Source organism: Galeopterus variegatus, unplaced genomic scaffold (genome assembly GCF_000696425.1).
Source record: "Galeopterus variegatus unplaced genomic scaffold, G_variegatus-3.0.2 Scaffold3055, whole genome shotgun sequence".
In the NCBI taxonomy this organism is placed as follows: Eukaryota; Metazoa; Chordata; class Mammalia; order Dermoptera; family Cynocephalidae; genus Galeopterus; species Galeopterus variegatus.
Genome location: NW_007729166.1, coordinates 202,655 through 223,057, shown reverse-complemented (window position 1 = coordinate 223,057; position 20,403 = coordinate 202,655). Strand labels below are relative to the sequence as shown.

Sequence of the window (20,403 nt, the reverse complement as noted above, 5' to 3'; positions counted from 1 at the left end):
CTTTTCTACGTTTTTTTTTCCTGATTCATTGCAACTTTAAAAAAATTTTTTTTATTGAATCATAATGATTATACATATTTTTGAGATTCAATGCTGACATATGTTGACCAAATCAATATTACAAGTATGTATATTGTTACAAATTGTACTTATTCTTCATTCCCCTTGTCCAATCTCTCCCTATCCCTCTCTCCCTCCCTCCTCCCCGCTCTGATAACACTAGATTTCTTCTCTCCTTCTGAAAGAGTATTGGTTACTCTGTTGATTTGTTGCCTAGATGATCTATCCAATGCTGAGAGGTGTGATTAGGTCACCCAATATTATCATAAAGCAGATGCTTCTTCTGTCACTCTGGAATGGGCTTTGTGGAGAAAGACATTCTCTTCTTTTCTTTGGTCTCTGCTGGTGACTCTCCTTCTGTCAATGCACTCCAGTGGCTGGTGAACCATCTACGTGGTGGTTGTGGCGTCTAGCCACTTTTGCAGCTGCCATGGTTATGTGGTGGGCCACCCACATGGAAGTGATGTTTTTGTCATGCTCCTTGGCGCTGGTGGTGTGCCTGGTTGTGGGAGGAGGGTCTGGTCCCCAGCTCTATGCCTCAGGACTCCGGGCAGGCCCTGAGGCACTGGCAGTGTGCCTGCTTGTTGGCAGGGGGTCTAGTACCTGGCTCCATGCCTCAGGTCCCCTGGCAGGCCCAAGGTGCTGGTGGTGTGCCTAGGCTGGAACAAATTTTTTGTCCTTTGCTTACTTCTAAAACTGGGGAACTTCCTGTGGGAACCATTACTTGAGCTGTATGGTTTGAACTAAATTGTTGCTTTGCTGCTGTTTCCCTAGGGAAGGCTTTTTGTGCAGCTCAGGGTTTAATGGTTGACCTTACAGGTACTTTCAGCTCTCCAGAGACCCGGTGCACCTGGGTTGTATAGAAACTCTGATCTGGGCCTGAGTTTTTTCATCAAACTGCACTCCATGCAATTCTGCATTCCTGACCAGTCTCCTCTCATTGGCCCTGCGCTGACTGCAGAGCGGATCGGCTGTCCTTGCTGTGTCCCAGTGTTCTCCCAGTGGGCCCAGCTCCCCCACTGCCCATGCTCCAAACACTTCCCATGGGACGGGATGTGCACCAGTCTCTCGGATGACTCACCGGCCTCTGAATGGCTTCCCTTTTTCAGCTGTTCTGGCTCCTCCCTCCTGCATGAGTCCATGGGAACCCTATTAGTGGTCTTGCTGGCCTGGGGGCCACCAAGGCCCTCTTCTCCCCTGCCGACTCCAAGCAACTCACCCAAAGCGCACAGCTGCACCTTCTGCTGGCTCCCGCTCCATGCATTCAGCAGCTCCAGCCTTGAAGTGGCCATGGCCCAAAATGCTCCAAGCAGTTTTTTCTTTCTCTCATCGTGGCTTCTTCCCTTTCACGAGCTCTATAGGTCTCTCCTCCTCTTCCCCTGAGCTCCAGCGGACCCAGCTTGGTTGTTGTTACATTTTTATAGTTGTAAATTTCTTGAAGTGGCCATGGCCCAAAATGCTCCAAGCAGTTTTTTCTTTCTCTCATCGTGGCTTCTCCCCTTTCACGAGCTCTATAGGTCTCTCCTCCTCTTCCCCTGAGCTCCAGCGGACCCAGCTTGGTTGTTGTTACATTTTTATAGTTGTAAATTCATTGATCTGTGGGAGAGAGTAATGCTGGGGACCATCTATTCTGCCATCTTGACCAGAACTCTACCTTTTCTGTTTAGATACACAAATACTTACCATTGTGTTACAACTGCCTACAGTATTCAGTAAAGTAACATACTGCACAGGTTTATAGCTAGGAGCCATAAGCTATAACACATAGCCCAGATGTGTAGTACGCTATACCATACAGGTTTGTTTAAGTGCACAGTATGATGATTGCATAAGGACAAAATAGCCTAATGATCCATTTCTTAGAACATATCCCCATTGTTTAATTGATGCATGACTTCATCGACTTGGTGGGGAAAAAAGTTCCAGTTCCTTTCCCTGACATCATGGTGCTTCTGTTAAATACAATATATGCTGTTGAGTGGACACTAGATGGACCCAATATGTCAATTCTTGTGTGACGAGATCTGTGGAGAACAAGACGCTCACTACCACAGACTCACTATCTGAATACCTATTTATTGCCTCTAAAATAAGAAGGCACAAATGTACCGTCTTTGTCTTGATCCACCATGAAAGCTTGTCAGGGATAAAAAAGTTTGTTTTTGTTTTAAAGAAAATGTAATTTTATTAATAGTTTTTACATTCTAGGGTGTTGTTGCAGACCAGTTGGGAGGAAGGGGAAGAGGAGAAAAGGGAAGGAAATAGGATGGAAGAAGGACAAAGGAAGAGGGGTGGGATTGAGGCCTGTGGCATCCCCCTCATTCCCACAGGGGAGACCAGGGGTCTTCCAGTGGTGGCTTGGTCATTGCCAGGCTGGGTGCAGATGTCAGGGGAGTGTGGCAAAGGCCCTCACCTCCCACCATCCCAGTTCAGGAACCCGGGGCCCTTCTTGCTGCTACTTGTGGTCATCGCTCCAGTTAGTTGCACGTGTCAGGAGGGGCGTGGCCAGGTCCCGAGGCCTCCCACCACCCCGGCTCAGAAGAGCCCAGAGCACTTCCTGCAACCCCAACAAAGAGACAAAAGATTGTCTACTTGATATGACGTAGAACTGAAAAAAGAGCCTCTTTATTCAGTAAGGGATGCCCCTTGATAGCAGCAACTAGGATCCTGAAAGAAGGTCTTCTAGACACTTCCAAGCTTTAGCAGATCTGTGATCTAAATTGTAGAGACAGTACACCCACGTTTTCAATGCTACCTGTGGTTCTCCTTCCTTAATCCTTGAGTTCCACAGTTCTACTTTGTCATCTTTCTGGTTTGCCTGAGGTTACTAACATAAAAAGCAAATGCTAAATTACAGTGGAAGTCTTTTGCCATTTCCTGCAAATTGTTTGATCCTTGAAGAAAAGGATTAAATCCAACTCATCTATGCATCCCACAGAGTACCTCAACATGTACTGCTAGACTTGATATTTAACTGAGTGTCCCATTCAATACCTACAAAAGAACCCTCCTCAAATATAGCACCCAAAAGCACTAGCCTTATACCACGACTCCCTCTTCCTGCCAAGGTCATGGAATGGGATAGACATCTAACTCATGGTCATGCAATACATTCAGATTTCTCTCTCACCAACTAAACTAAAAGAAACACACTGTCACCACTAACAGATAAGCTTCAGTTAAAAAAACAGTTCAGGTCAGCATTATGACAAACCAAATTCACCTACGAGTGAAAGTTATGGGGAAGCAGAAACTATGGAAAACTAGGGCAAGGCAAATAGAAGTGGAAGGGAGAAGTGAGAAAGGCAGATGAAGCAGACGTGGAAAGAGAAGCTGAGACAAGAAACCACAGCTCTCCAGAAGGCGAGGCAGAGAGACTAGCTTCTCAGGTTCCTAACAATTCTCCCATTCACACAAGGTCTAGCTACTCTTCATCAACCCAAAACAAATGGATCCTTAGAATAGGCTCTTCTTGAAGCTGATCTCCTTGAAGTGATCTCTGTAGAAAGCATCATTTTTTAGAATGTACACCAAGACAAATAAAAAGCTGGAAACATAAATCTGAAGAGAAAAAAAAACTGTACCAGGAAGCAACTGAAATCACAGGTAGCCAAAAAGCACCGTAAATATGAATCTGACTTATCAGGAAGCACCATCAATATTTATTATATTCTTGCCAATGAAATAAATTAAAATTTAACTGGTTTTTCTTCCAAAGCAAATTATTACAGTGTTGATAAATAAAAAATTGTCTCAAACCGGAAAAGACAAAGATCACATGTTCTATCTCTTCTGTTACTCTATCTGAAAATATTTTGTTAACCTATTTAAAACAGACCCTTGTTGTTGTCTATAATTGGTAGTATATTGGATTAACAGCCTCATCTCTGAAGATAAGCTTTATAACTCACACAGTTTGATAAAAGAGCAAGAAAGTATAACCAGCCCTGCAATTAGCCTTTAACTTGATGGTCTTTTCTTGTGCTTAACTAACAATAGTAGTATCTAGAGTACCCCTTTTTTCCTATAGAGATGCTTTCTCTGAAAACAACCTTTGAACTGACTTTCTTTGAAGTTAGTTCCCTTGCAAGAAGTCGGGAAAAAAAAAAAAATGACATGAGCTCATAATTAATCTGACATGTGTGCATTAACACTGTCAAAGACCAAACTAATGTAAGAATAGCTATAATTTTGGTCATCTGATATAGATTCTAATACATTTCCTCTCTAATATATTTCCTGCAAGAAATGTATCACTTAAGCCTTGAATTTAATTAAATCTTACATATTTTTTTTGCAGAAATTTTCGATGTTATTGTTAACCTTTACTAGAAAAATTTAATGGGTACTAACATTATAATTCTTCATTTAAACAAAGCTTGCCAATATTTAAATTCCCATAACAAGAAAATTTAATTTGGAATTTTTAATAAAAATTTTCAAGATGTGTCAAAATAACTTCTGAAATACTACATAAGGCAAAAGAGTAAAATTACTTCTCCAATTGGTATCTTTCTCCTTAGTTATACAGACAAAACAATTTATGAAGAAGAGAGGAATTATTCAATCTTTTTGGTGACGGAATAGTTGTGTGTCTTGATTTTGGTGGTGGTTACATACTCTACACACATGATAAAATGGCATAGAACTATACACACACATTGTACCAGTGTCAATTTCCTGGTTTTAACACTGTACTAAAGTTATGTAAGATGTACCCAACAGGGAAACTAGGTAAAAGGTAGAATGCCCTCTCTACTATTTTTGCAACTTCTTGTGAATCTATAATATGATATGCCAAAACCATTCTAAGGACTTAACAGCATTCTTAGGGCTCACAATAAACCTATGACGTAGCTACTATTTTTATGCCCATTCTATAAATGAGGAAATTGAGGTGCAGACACTTTAAATGATTTGTCCAATGTCACATAGCTAGTAAATGGCAGAGCCAGGATTTGGACACAGGTGACATGACTCTAAAAAGTTTGAATTTATCTGAAAGGCTGGGGAGCTACTAAAAGATTACAGGCAAAGTACGGCTGACAATCAAATTCACGCTTTAAGGGCCGGCCGGTGGCTCACTTGGGAAAGGGTGGTGCTGACAACACCAAGTCAAGGGTTAAGATCCCCTTACCGGTAATCTTAAAAAAAAAAAAAAAATTGCACTTTATTTTGGCAAGATTTCTCATGTAGGAGTGTAGAATGACTAATGAAAAAAACCAAAAGTAAGAAGATTAGTTAAGAGACTGATGTAGTAAGCCAGAAATGATGAAGGCCTGAATAAAGGGAATAGGAACAGAATGAGAAAAAATGCATATATACAAAGAATGCAAAATCAACATAACTTAATGATTAAATGGGATTGAGGATGATTCCCAGGCTTGATTGACTAGGCCCAAGCAAACAGTTTCACGATTTAACAATTCTATTGCTGTACCTTATCAGTCTTAAAGCAGATAGATCAGTTCAGTATTTAGTCATCCTTATTTCAGTAGTAGTCAAAGCATTTGACTTTCCCTCTATAAAAATTGTGACTATATATATTAAGGTTACTGCCGCTTGGCAGTAACTCCACACTAATTGTTTAATACGTATACGGTGATGAGAGCTATAAAGTGTTTTCGATACAGCACAGGTAGACCATCACCAGACATCAGACGAACAAAGAAACTACAGAGAATATAGCCAGTATGTGGAATTTAGTGAACATTTTTATCGTAATCAGCCTCTAAATTTAAGAAAAAACTAAATGCCCTGCAAATGGATTAGAATCATTTTATCACTTAAAAGGAAGAAGTCCAGTGCCAACTGTTCTAAGAGTCAAAAAACTTAAAATAAGTGATTACTTCAGCATTAAAAGCAGACTATTGTTACCTTTTCTGTTGTTTGCAAATATTTAAAAAACAAACAAAACAAAAACAACACTATCCTTATAGCCTAAATATCTGTAAAATACTGCATTAAGACTATAATAACCATTGGAAAAACTTACTGTAACTTCAACTTTATTAACCACCGTGAGGGTAAAACTATGCAAAAGCCAGGGACTTCCAGTAACTAAAAGCTCTTGGAAAGTGTCCAAGACACTGTTATAGTAAATTTCCAACTGTTTCATCTAAGGTCAAGGAAAACAAGTTATCTCAAGCACTGGATTATGTTCAAATAGACTCTAACTAAAAGTTTTCCATCAAATAATTATTCAGAAAAATCTTTACTCTGCACCTATGATGGGCCCTTAAGTCCAATAAGATCCATCTGGGGGATAGCTGCATCTAGGAATCTAACTCATATTACCTAACACTATTTTGAGAGAGCTCCATTTTGGCAGAAGCTGTTAAAATAACAGTTTAGAATGATACTGAAAATCTCCATAGCTTCTATAATGTGGACAGCTTGTGGTGAAGGGTTACTCTTTGGTTCCTAAGTTGAGACAGTGTTCAAAGGCTCCTGCTGTTTGTGGCCCAGATTCTTTATGGGCTGCATGTCTAAAAGATATACCAACTTCGGGGCCGGCCCGGTGGCGCACTGGATAAGTGCGCTGCTTGGGAAGCGCGGCGGCGCTCCCGCCCGAGGGTTCGGATCCCACATACAGACCGGTTCCCGCTCACTGGCTGGGCGAGGCGCGGGAGCGACGCCGAGGGTTGCGGTCCCGTTGCCGGTCCCCGGTCCGGTGCGGGGGCAACACTGAGGGTTGCGATCCGTTGCCAGACACGGAAAAAGACAAAAGACAAAAAAAAAAAAGATATACCAACTTCATATATAAACAAACATAAAGGTGTTTATGTACATGTGAGTGCATGTGTGGATGTACATAGATAACACTCTAGACAAGCTGTGCTTTCCACTCAAAACAACTCTGAGGGTTGCGATCCGTTGCCGGACACGGAAAAAGACAAAAGACAAAAAAAAAAAAGATATACCAACTTCATATATAAACAAACATAAAGGTGTTTATATACATGTGAGTGCATGTGTGGATGTACATAGATAACACTCTAGACAAGCTGTGCTTTCCACTCAAAACAACATTTTTATAAATTAAAGTTCTACTTAATTAAGAAGTAAAGGCTTGCAGTTAGAAAAATCTTGCTACAGAATAACAAAGTGAGCTATAAAATTAATTTTTTTTGGGGGGGGAGGGTGGCTGGCCAGTATTGGGATCTGAACCCATGACCTTGGTATTAAAACACCATGTTCTAAACAACTGAGCTAACCGGCCAGCCTTAAAATTAATTCTGATAGTCAAAAAATTAAATAAGGCAGGTTCGTAAAACAAACAAAACCTACACATTCTCCCTGAACATTTTTAAGTTTATCTATAAATGTTGATATTTTTTAAAAGTTGAGTGGCACATCAACTTTCATTTATGAAAAATAATATTCCAGGATAAATTTCTAATTCCCAAGAGAAATAATTCAAGTCTAAAGAGCTGCATACAAAAATAATAGAAGAGCTGCAATGAAATGAACAGAAAAAGCAAACATGCTTTTCCAGGAAACACAGTAGCTGCCTAAAACATTAAAAGTGGGATGGAGTAAATATAACACACAAGACTCAAAATGAACAAATTAAACGAATATTCCAAATGTATTCAACATCTACTGAGACAAGCAATGCAATTCCAATCAACATCACCACAAAAAGTGCCATGAACTGGTTACTTTTTTTTTTTTTTGGCGGCTGGCCAGTATGGAGATATGAACCCATGACCTTGGTGTTATAAGGCTGTGCTCCAACCAACTGAGCTAACCAGACAGCCCAAGTTCTATATTTTTAATGATTAAACAATGAGAGATTTGTTGCAATGTGTTTTTATAACTTACCAATATTGAGCTATTAAGTTTTTATCAGTGATGCTTTAACTAAGGATTTGGGCTAGAAGACTGAAATCTGTTCCCACAGCAGTGAAAATGAAGCTTCAGCGAAGGTCTTCAATGTAAAGGTAAAGACTCCTTTTCACAAATAGTGTTCACTGTATGCAGTACACTCAACTAGCAACAGATTGGTTAAAAACAGCTTGGATTTTCAATTTCTCATAATATAGGCAACATTTTTAGAAGCAATCAAATTAAAACAAATATGTCTTTCACAGTTACAGGATGAAATTTCAAGCTGGACAGACACCAATGCCCTGATTTTCTACTTTTTTCGTAAATCATATGACTTCCACATGCTGACAATGTTTTATGCTTTAACCTGCAGTAGAGGCTTTACATCATTTTAATACTGCGTGCTTAAAATGCAACAGAATCACTCCAGTGAAAGCAAGGAATATATTTGGTTTACGTGTAATGATTTTGACCCCACTGCTAGTCAGAAAAAGTTTAATGAACATTTTTCCTAGTAAATAACTTTGCATTTCCACAAATGAAAATAAACAAAAAGAAAATTTGAGGTAAGGGTGGAAGAGAAAATACTCTTATTTTTCCAACTCTTAACAAACGGTCCAGTTTTCTATCTCTAAAATAATTATTAAACATTTTAAAACTCTATGACTATCAGAATATATTTCAGAAAAACAAAATGAAACACTCTATTCTGTCCTTACAAAGGATTTTTCTCTAGTTTTTGTAAAGTAATGTTGCAGGTTAAGACACAATCTTAAAACAATTCTAGAAATTCTGATCTATAGCAAAACTAAAGGATCAGCTTTGAATCAACATATATTCTGTATTCTAAATTTGAGATTTAGAAGACCAATATTTTTCTATTCAGGTCAATCTAAATATATAGGCTACCTGACCCTTACAATCCCCTTATCTCTGTGAATGACCAACAGCAGAAACTTCACATCAAAGGTTATAAAACATGCCATAAAATTATATACTGTATCTATGCGACTTTCCATTTTTATGGAATCTAAAGGTCCCTTACTGATAGGTGGCAGATTGAAAAATTGATAAGTCTGGGGCCAAACATGTAAAAACATTAAATTCTCAACAGTCCAAATAGAAATTATGCCAATTCCTTTAGTTAAGCATCCACTACACCAAAAAGCTGTCACAGAAGGGTTTTTGAAGAACTTATATTTTAGATTGAAGGAAGTACAAAATACATGATTTTAAATTCTCCTGGTGTAATGTTATTAAATATTAAAGACTGTGAGAAACAAGAGATGCTGCAATTCTCTTCCCTTTTTAACTAATTGAAAATTGAGAAAAAAACACTATTCAAATTTTCCAACTGGACTTGTAAATACAGTTCAACTAGATCTAGCAACTTAGTTGTGCAATTTTAAAATAAGTTTAATGCAAAGTACTATAATCCTGATGTGAAAATTACCTGAGTCATAAATGTAAAATAAAAACAAATGCAGATCCTTTTCATGTACTCATGCATTTCATAGTAAAACTACAAAAAGCACAACCATATTAGCACAAACTAAATAAAAAGGCACAGGAGGTATTATGTCCGTCAGGAAGAGCAATGTTGTACTATACTAAGAAAGGAAGGAAGGAAAGGGAGGAAGGGAGGAAGGAAAGGAAGGGAAGGAGAGAGAGGAGAAAGGGAAGAAGCAAGAGGGAAGGCAGAGGTTTTGAACTAGTCACTCTACCCTATATGATACATAAGGCTTTTTTGAAAGCTTCAGAGTAAATAAGAGCAGCCATCACTATCCATTCAACTCTCATAGTGCCAACTTTGATGCCAACTGCATTCTTCCCTTCACTCACCCAACGCTCCCCCACTCTTCCACACCAGCTTTCAGGCAAATGCCAGACAGAACAGGGTGGAGTACAAGAAAAATACAAGCAGAGCCTTTCAGCGAACCCCCCACCCCCACCCCGCAAATCATTTCCAACAGTTTTTCCTACTACGAAAATAAGTCTCCCTATCTCGAGATACACGACATCCTGTTTCTCCAGCAGACCCACGCAACGCGGACTCAACCCTCCACTCCCGACCCCCACTCACTGCACGCCCCGAATCTTAAGTTATCACCGATCTGCTAGCACGAGACGACCAGACACCTCTACCTGCCGTTTCGGGGCGAGGGTGGGCGGAGGACTCCTTTCCAAGTAGCCCCAACAGTGTCACCAAAACACGGTTCCGGAATAAAATATCAGTAAGCACTTTTCCTTTCCCACCTCCCCGCAGACTTCGGGATGCAAAAACCCACCTCCACACCCCATCACCCCATGCAGTTCTCCGGCCCGGAGTTCGAGGTGGGGATTCGTGCAGGGGAGGGGACGGAGGCGGGGGGCGGAGTGGAAGAGGGCGACGGGACACACAAGGAGCGGCGCGGCCCCGCCACCTTGCACCACGTCGCCTGCCCCAACGTCCGGCACCGGACCCCACGCGCCTCCCCGGCCAGGCCCCGGCAGAGCTGGACTCCAGCTCCCTAACTTCCTATCGGCAAACGCTGCCTGGAGACGAGCACGGCACACAAGGACACGTCACCTCGCTTCGCACACACCCACCCCGAACAAACCCACGAACCTCAAAATCGCTCCCTCAGCGTCCCAAACTCCAAGCGGGAGACCCTACCTCCGGCCTTCAAACCCTCCGCCCCCAGTGGAGGAAGCCAGGGGACAAGAGTTGGGGAGCAGTCGACGCCTTTCAGTCACCGCCCCCCACAAACTGCCCCACCCACACCCCGCGCCCGGGTCACCCCTTCGGAAGCCCCCTGCCTCCTCCCTCCTCTCAGTCGGGACGCTTGAAGAGACCCATCCTCGGCGCCCGCTCACTTTCACCCCCAAATCCTCCCCCGCCAAAAAAATTTATTTTAAAGTGAAGAGAAAGAAGTGAGGAACAAGACTTGAGGAAGTCGGGCTTCAAACCCACTCGACTCACCTCCGAATCCTGGCTGAGTTCTCTCCGCCCGGCACAGCCCCCTCCCCAACGTCCCAGTGTGAACGGCTGAGGTAGGGAGGAGGGAAGGCGGGAGGGGGAGGGGTGTCTTCCGCGCGGGGCTCCCGCCGGGAGGGGACTGGGGAGGGGTTGAGGCCGGCGCAGGAAGAGGAGAAGGGGGAGGGGAGTCCCCTATCTCCCAGTCTCCCCCTGAAAACCTCCCTTGTCTCAATCACATCAGACTGACTGTCTTTGTCTGGCTGACAACCGCCATATTGATATCAACAGCCCTGCTCCCACCTGCTGCCGCCAGGCGTCCCTGGGAGTTGTAGTTCCCGCTTCCCCTGAATAAAGGGTCGGGGACGGCATCTGAAGGCCCCAGAGAACTACAACTCCCGGCGTGCTTCGCGCTCACCCGTCTTCCCACCGGGAGGGGGGAAAGGGGAGCCGGTGCCGTCGGAACTACATATCCCAGAACACCGTGGGTCACAGGCCCAAATGGGGGACATGATATCATGCTGGGGTGGAGAGCAAGGATGAATTGGCGGCGGGGATGAATTTGAGCCGACTGAAGGCCAGGAAAGGGAGGAAAAGGAAAGACGACCACAGCTCCCATGATGCCTGGAGGGAAGACTACATTTCCCTTGATGCCCCGGGAAGGGACGAAAGACTGCAAGTCCCGCGATGCTCGCGGCGGCCGGAGGCGGAAACCGCCCCAGAAGACGCTTCCTGGGTCTGAGGGGCCGAGGGACCGACGTCGAACAGACAAAAGTCCGGTATGAAGCTGGTGAGTGTCTGCTCCTGGGTCAGAGGGCAGATGTGATGCTATAGCCTTTTGGGCCTCGTCGTTTGCACGTTGGGCAGGGTACGGGATGGGGGGTGGACTGAGGAAAGCCCCCCTCGGTGGCTAAGGAGGTGGGAGCAGGTGCGGGTCCCGTCTCCTGCCCCCACCTCCTCACACAGCTGCTCGGAGACGTCGTTCACTCCCGGGCGGGCCGCTCTGCTCACACTGGAGGTTGACCTGTCACGTTTCCTCGCCGTGTTTCTCAGCTCCCACGTGAGCGTCGTCACAGGTTGAAACAGCCTCTCGCCGCTCTGTTGAGAAGACTTCGATTAAATACGAGCAAAGTATCGGGCGGAACGTAATCATGGATTAAATTTCCTGTTAGAGACTCCTTGGAATTGAGAAAAGGACGAGGTCAGGGTGAGCTCTTGGAGGATTTGGGTGGGCGGAGAGGAAGTGTCAAGGCGTTCGGTCTAGGGCTCTGGGGACTGCGTGAGCCAAGGCCAGGTGGAGCCTGCCCGTATACCTGGTGAAGTCTTTGCATCACAACGTTCAAATACTTGGCTTCCAGGAAAGCTTCTCAGGCCTTTGTTTTGGGCCATTTCACTCTCATTGTACACACAGATCTAACAAGTTGGTTTATTCCTACTTATTGAATTAGGAGTAGCATAATTAGGAGAGCAGAAGAGCAGGTGTGAAATGGTGTTTCTCAGCTTCTTAAAGTCCATGTTCCTGCAGTCAAGTTATTGTCAAGCTTTACTTTCAATAAATTTTACACAGAAACAAAAATGTATTTGCTTTTTTCTTTTTATGTGCTTATTTGCATATGCTTTTTCAAAGCACACAATCCACCACCCCCCATTTAATAATTACCGTGCCGTCTGACATACACTCTGCAAAGTGTCGGCTGTTTTCTGAAAAGTCAGAGAAAATATTAAAAGTAGATTCGATTCCAAAACTGTCTCCATTTAAAGCTGCTTATGTAAGGAGAAGGGTCCAGGTCAGTAATCTTGAGAATATCAGTTTGCCTCCGGATCAGTTTGTTAAACACTTAAGAATGCAGAATTGAATGTCCCAGCCCTTGCCCTAAATTAGAAGCATGTAACTTGAAGAAGATGATTAAAAAGTGAAACAAAATTGTAATCCACTGTTCATGGTAAAAATTGTTCATGGTATGGGCCGGCCCAGTGGCGCACTGGAGAGTGCGCCACTTGGGAGCGCGGCGGCGGGGAGGGTTCGGATCCCATGTGGAGACCGGTTCCCGCTCACTGGCTGAGCGTGGTGCGGGCGCAGCACCGAAGGTTGCGATCCCGTTGCCGGTCCCCGGTACGGGCGTGACACTGAGGGTTGAGATCCCGTTACCGGTCAGTAAAAAAGACAAAAAGGAAAAAAAAAATTGTTCATGGTAAAATAAAGGCATGTTTAGGATTTTGGGAACTGTGAGGACAGATGATTGGGGAGGTCAGGACAGCTTCCTGGAAAGGTGATTCTTGAACTGATAAGAAGGATAAGTAGGCCAGGACCTTACATGAAGAGGATTCAGCTTATAGTTAGCAAAAGAGCTTGGCAACTTAATGGTTAGAACAGAGACCCTGTGTCCTCAATAAAGGATCAATCATGTTTGGTGTACTTGGTTTAAGAAAGCAGGGAAAGGGCTGGCTGGTTAGTTCAGTTGGTTAGAGAATGTGTTGATAACACCAGGCTCAAGGTTTCAGATTCCTATACTGGTCAACCACAAAAAAAAAAAAAAAAAAAAAAAGGCAGCAGGGAGATGTGAAACAGTTTTTTCCATAACAGCTCATTTCTGAGGGTAACAGGGAGCCATGGTTTACTTTACATATACTTTGGTTTGCTCATGCTAAATTTATTTAAAGATGTGAAAGCATGGAAGGGAAAAAAATAGAAATTTTTTTTTTTTTTTGTAAAATCCGAAAGATGCCTCAGGTAAAGGAAGTGTTCTATTGATACTCCCTCTCTCTTTACTTTCAAACCTTGTATTAACTACTAAAACTGCTTTAGTAGTTGATAGATAGATGATCTGTAATGCAGAATTCCTATCAACATACCAAAGTGGTATTAAGATCATTGTTGCTCAGTAAGTTAAACTTGTGTGTCCTGTCTTCCACAGGGTCGGAATAAATCTTCCTATGGCCTAAAATTTTTAACTTTTGCGTACTGCTTCAGTAGTATGTGGTAGGTTGTGTTTTAAATTTGTATCATGAAGCACTCATAGAAATACATTTTATTGAGCACATTCTGTTTTTGAGATTATGACTTTTGAAAGTACCCTTCCCATGCATGACCTATGACCACATCATGTTGATTCTACTTTCTGAATGAAGGCTTCGGGAATGGGTCTGTTTCTCTCCAATACTGCCTTTGCATGGGCTCTTTTCGCTTGACACTTGGAATCCATTAAGAACCTCTAAGTGGTAACTGGTTTTCTACTCTGCATCCCAGAAGTTGTTTTAAGAGGTAGAGTTCCATAAAAAACCCTCAAGTAGCTTCTTTCGTCCTTAGGGTAAAGTATTATAATTCTTTTTGTTTTGTTTGGGGGGGGGGTTGTTTGGTTTGGTTTTGGTGTTTTTTGGTGGCTAGCCAGTACAGGGATCAAACCCTGGACCTTGGTGTTATCAGCACCACGCATTAATCAACTGAGATGACTGGCCATAAGTCTTATAATTCTTCACTTGATTAACCTGGCCCCTAAGAGTATTGCCCTGCCTAGTCTCCAGGCTGGTATTAGGTACGTAGCCCTCTTCTCTCTTGCTCTCTTTGTTACCGGCCATAAGTCTTATAATTCTTCACTTGATTAACCTGGCCCCTAAGAGTATTGCCCTGCCTAATCTCCAGGCTGGTATTAGGTACGTAGCCCTCTTCTCTCTTGCTCTCTTTGTTACCGTTTTATGGGATATTTTCTAGTTCTTGAACTCATCCTGCTCTCTTTTGCCTCTGGGACTTTAAATATGTTCCATTGCCTGCCATACCCTTTTTTGTCTGGCTAACTTCATATATTTCAGGTCTCTGTTTACATAGCACTTCTTCAGGGTTTCCTTGAGTTAGGTACCCAGGTTATGTGCTTCCTTTGCACACTTCCTGTTTGTAGCTCTTGTAATTATTGGTTTGTGTCTGTCCTCCCTCATGTAGACTATATATATTCCAAGACACATAGTGTGCCTGACACATAGTGTGATCCACTAAATGGTAGATGAATAAATAACTTCTGAAGGATTATCAAGGTCTACGAATACTGTTGAGATAAGATTAAAGGCCGAAGTTAAAAACAATAACAGTAAGCAGTAACCATTGGAGTAAAAGAATCATTGCTACCTTTTATAGAGCAATTGCTGTGTACCAGGCAGTGTCCTAGGTACTTGCTATATAGTGTCCCATTCAGTCCTTTGACCTAGGTGATCGTATTCCCATTTTACAGAAAAAAAATATGAGCCGTGGGGAGGCGAAGCAAGTGGCTCAAAGTTACACAGATTAAAAGTGATAGAACCAAGATCTGAAGCTGAGTATCCCTTAGCCGAGTCTATCACTTAATGAAGGCAAGGTCTCTAGCACCCTGCACAGTGCCAAGTCACCTCTTAAAAGAAGGGAAGATAAGGGAAAAAAAGAAAGGAAGAAAAAGAAGGGAAGGTAGAGTACGTACTGAGAGAAATTTTGTTGAAGGCTGTTTTTAAAACTTGCTTGAAGTAAGAGCTTCATTCAGTTAGGATCTTTAAAAGGTTATTGGTAAATATTAAAGTTTGGAAACTTCCTTGATAATCTAAAAGGACCACATGTCACAGCATACCAATTGAGTGCTGAAGATGGTCTTTTTATTATTTTTAAAATCTAGTTCTGTGATACCATTTATAGCTCTCCAACTTTGCACATCACTCTCTTGGTGGCTTTTCACTCACTCACACACACACACACACACACACACACACACACACGAAGACAGTGGTGTCATTGTAATAATTCTTGGATATCTCCTCCTTAGATACCAACTCAAAGGATTCTTATGAACGCTTATATTTATAATATTATGCAGTATTCAGGCAGCTTTAACTGAAGAAAGTTCATTGGCATTTTCAATCAATTAGATCATTTTAGAAAAACAGGAAGATGGGCCGGCCTGGTGGCGCACTGGAGAGTGCGCCGCTTGGGAGCGTGGCGGTGCTCCCGCCGAGGGTTCGGATCCCATGTGGAGACCGGTTCCCGCTCACTGGCTGAGCGCGGTGCGGGCACAACACCGAGGGTTGCGATCCCGTTGCCGGTCCCCAGTACGGGCGCGACACCGAGGGTTGCGATCCCGTTACCGGTCAGTAAAAAAGACAAAAAGGAAAAAAAAAGAAAAACAGGAAGATTAGAAAAGTATCTTCTACATTAGCACATTTTAGGGCATGTTTAGTATAGATTGAGCCTAATTGCATACACCCTGACAGCCAATTCAGCTAAGAATAGAAACTAGAATTCACCAGTGTCCTTAATAAAAGACCATGGAACAAAAAATACTGAGTACATCGACAGTAATTGAGTTTAAAATATCATGGCCAGGGGCCGCCCGGTGGCGCACTCGGTAGAGGGCGGCGCTTGGGAGCGTGGCGGCTCTCCCGCCGAGGGTTCGGATCCCATATAGAGACCCGTCCGCTCACTGGTTGAGCGCAGTGCAGGCGCGACACCGAGGGTTGCAATCCCGTTGCCAGTCGCGGTACGGGCGCAACACCAAGGGTTGCGATCCCGTTACTGGTCACGACAAAAGACAAAAAGGAAAAAAAAAATCATGGCCAGGAATCTAGTCATTCAAATAGATGAAGATTAAAGCAAATGAAATAGAAGCAGTTCAAGAATGCAGCATGCATATTGCTTCCTATAGATAGTTACAGAGATGAAGAGAATCTTCTAGCTTATTCAGTCAACAGAGATTATGCAACCACAGTATACCCTTGGCTTTCAAAGTTTTGATACTTTCCATTTTAACTTTTACATTTGACCCCAAAGATCTATGACATGGAATTATTTATAATTTTGCTGAGACACAAATTTTAATGTGACTTTAAGATTAATGATAATCCTTTGTGAATGAGTCCGATTGCCTGATAATCCATGGCTCTCTGCAGTTATTGTTGCTCTTTTGTGAAAGGTCTGAAAGAAAGGTCATTGAAATGCTTGTTATACTACACTTACTGACTTTGGTGGAGGAAATTATATGCTGTAGCTGTATTTACAAATGTAAAGTTTGAGAGGACCGTGAAATATATTCTTCCATGGTCTCTGCTACCTTGTACAAAATGCTGTTTCATTTTTATTGGCTCAAACTTTTAACTTGTCATTTCTCCTGGGAAAGCAGATGGAGCAAAGAAATGAATTCATGGACTGCTCCCAGTGGAAGACAAGTAAAACACCAAGTGCAATTGTAGAGTATGTAGACCTTTGCTTGAAAGGGGCAAATCCTTCCCCAATGTCGATTTCATAAATCATTAGAAAGGCATGTGGTTAATCCTCACTCTGGATATGAGAGTGTTAGATTCTTTCTCTTCATTTTCTGTAGTTGCAGTATCCTTTTGGCTTCCTAGAATGTGGATCAAGAACAGAAAGTCTCTTGCTATAAATTACAAGCATTCAAAATTTTACCAGTGCTTGATTATTGCAGTACAATTGTTAAAATGTCAGCCTGATTTCACTCTTTTCTGGGTTTCTCTTTGCTGGTTGATTAGAGTGCCCTCATGTGTCTTTATGATGTTATGTCATTTCAAGCTTTCGAGGGGGGTCGTATTTTATCACAACCTCATGTGATAGGTTTTTCTCCTTTCGTGATTTCCTCAAACTCTGAAAAACTGTGTAACGTAAGACCAACTTATACCTTGTTCAGTAGTGCTCTGTGATAAAATTGAATGTCTTACTTCTGAGCATTTCAGACTCCTAGATTGTGACTCTGAAGATTGAATCTTTTATACCTACGAAGGCAAAAAAAAGTGTATGATGACAGATTTTTATCAGTAAAAGTGACTGAATTGAGAAAAAAAATCTGTCTTACTTGTGGCTAGTCAGCAAAGCCAGAGTGCTGTTTTACTGATACAAGCCCAACAGCATTACTCTTGCTCTGACAGCAGTGGTACATTTGTTTTGTGACTGGTTTGCTCTGAGAACTCACATTCCTCTGCTATTTGCTCTGATGATCAGCAATGTACATTTGACAAACAGGCCGCAGGGGCTGAGGGTGCAGGATGACCACCAGACTGAGTAAAACCTAGCCATTCATAATTGGAAAACTCCTTCCTGGCTTGCCAAACACAAACAGAGGTCCCTTAGATTTCCATCATCGTTCATTTATTCACTCAACAGATCTTCCTGAACACCTCCCTGTGCTAGGCATTGCTCAGGATATGGGGTATATTGCAGTAAACCAAAGAGATCGATGCCCTGCCTATATGGAATGCAAAGGCTGGTGGGCTTCCTGTACAATTCAAACCATAATACAGTGAGGCCTGATGTAGAGATAATGTTGGGCACTGGCTCAAGTATTTTTGTAATGTAATAGTCAAAAATGTATTTAATTGTATCCAACAATATGTCTTCTTAAAATTTTAACTAAGGCCAAGCCCACTAGTTTTCCACTAGTACATTTCGCCCACCCTTGCCAGCGATGCTGTTTCTTTGCTCTCACTATTTGTCTTACTAATGTATTTTCTGTCGTCTATCCTCACACCCTCTCCATCTCCTCTAGACTTCAGCCATATTTAGTAAAATGTCCCTACAGTAGTGATTATGGATATGGGAAGATGTACCAGAAAGGAGAGCAAATTTCATTGGATAAAAATGTGTAATTTTTCCACATTACAATAATGTGGAAATATTCCAAATTACAAAAATGTGGAATTTTGTAAAAGGTCTATGGTATTGCTTTGGAAATGCTGATGCATGGATATAGGAATTAAGTTGACAGTGTTGTGAGCTCAAGCAGATTGGAGAGGCAGCTGAGCAAGTTTGGGGAAACAGCAGAGGAGATACTCACACCCCCCAGCAAAGGAACAGCTAGGGAGGTTGTGAAATATACTAAAAGGCATATGTACTTCACAGGGCCTGGTTTTCCAAAGCCTTGCAGTTTCAAATATTGAACTTGCAGAGGACTGGAAATTTCCCTCAGGCTATAAGTCTCTGTTGCAAGATAAGAATTGTGGCACAGCAGATTGCTGGCTCAAAGACAGACTAGTTACTGATTGTTATGTAAAGATACTGAGAAATTGCTATATGAAGGAATGTTTGCTAAGATCAAGCTTGTGTTGATAAGACCACTTAATTGCTTTACTGGAATGTCATCTGACTTGTTTCACTGAAAGTTACCAGCCTATATTGTTAAACTATAACCCCACCTTTGTTCTCTTCCTGTAACTTCCTGGTCTGGAAAATAAATGCAGGAAGAGAACCCCAATTTGGTGTTAATTTCCCAAGGAAGGGCTGCCTCTCACTGGAGGGTGCCTGGAAAGTTAACCTCTTTGGGGCTTCTCACTGCTCAGAAGAGATGGGCTTTGAGTAATCCTTTGCGTCTCCGTCACCCAGGGGAAGTGGGGTGACAAGTCCATGGGGGGCGAAGCAAAGCAACAGGAGTTGAAGCCAGGAGTTGACACATCAAGCAGGGCTAAGAAAGGGGTACATGCCAGCATTTGCCGAGATCCAGAGAAGAGGCAAGAGTGGGAACAGAAGACACATGAAGGGGGTTAAATAAGACTGTGGGAGAAAGGAATCAGCTTGAAAGCCCCAAGGTGGTCAGTGATCAAGACCAGCAACTGTGTGGTGGGAACTTCACTCTGAAGAAAAAAAAAAAAAAAAAAAAAAAAAGAGTTTAAATTGCCCCTTGATTGACCATATACCTGAAGGAAATGTGTTAAAGATCTAAAGTATTTAAATTTATTGGAAGAACAACTGAATGAACTTTAACTGTCTGAAAGATAGATAATCACAGATAGATGGTGTTCAAGAAAGCAGTTCTTTAAGAGGAATTATAAAACTAATACATTTTTTGCCCCTATGGTAGTTTATTTTTCATTACTCAAGTTTATGAAGTGGTAGGGGGAGGTGAATAATAAAATATCTTGCATAATCCGTTTCTTAGATCTATGGCTTAAGCAGATTCTCTTTTCCTAAATGTAGTATTTCTACATTTTCCATTCCATTAAAGGAAGGCATAATTAGATGTTCTAGTTTAATAAGTCTTTCTTCCCATATTTTTTTCCAGCATGTGTAAATATGGGTAAAAAGCAGTAGTTTTAAAATGTAAAGAAAATTATTATTATAATGTTTACTTTTTTTACATTGTCTAAACAGCTTTATTGATGTATAATTTGCATGCTATAAAATTCATGTACTTAATAAAATAAAATAAAATTTGTGTACTTAAAGGGTAAATATGACTTCTAGTAAATTTACAGAGTTGTGCAACAATCATTACAATCCAGTTTTAGAAAACATTTTCATTATTCTAAAAAGATTCCTTATACCAATTAGCAGTCTTTCCCCATTACTACCTCTAGGCCGAGGCAATCACTAACTTGCTTTTTTTTTTTTTGTCTCTGTAGATGTGCCTTTCTGGTCATTTTATATCAGTTAGTTCATATAGTATGCTGTCTTTTGTGTCTGACTTTCACTTGTCATAAAGTTTTTGAGGTTCAGCCATGTTGTAGGATGTATCAGTAGTTTGTTACTTTTTATTGCTCAATAATATTCCACTATATGGATGTGCATCACATTTTGTTTATTCCTACACCAGGTGATAGAC

The 20,403-nt window shown here is 41.9% G+C and overlaps 1 protein-coding gene across 1 annotated transcript in view; it reads left to right on the top strand.

The window, feature by feature from the left end:
* The first annotated feature begins 11,354 nt into the window (after positions 1-11,354).
* INTS9 (integrator complex subunit 9) overlaps positions 11,355-20,403 on the top strand; it is a 107,163-nt gene continuing 98,114 nt past the window's right edge. The window contains exon 1 of the mRNA XM_008583827.1: positions 11,355-11,639. Coding sequence (XP_008582049.1) covers positions 11,631-11,639 — 9 coding nt within the window. The 5' untranslated portion in view covers positions 11,355-11,630. The remainder of the gene's footprint in view (positions 11,640-20,403) is intronic.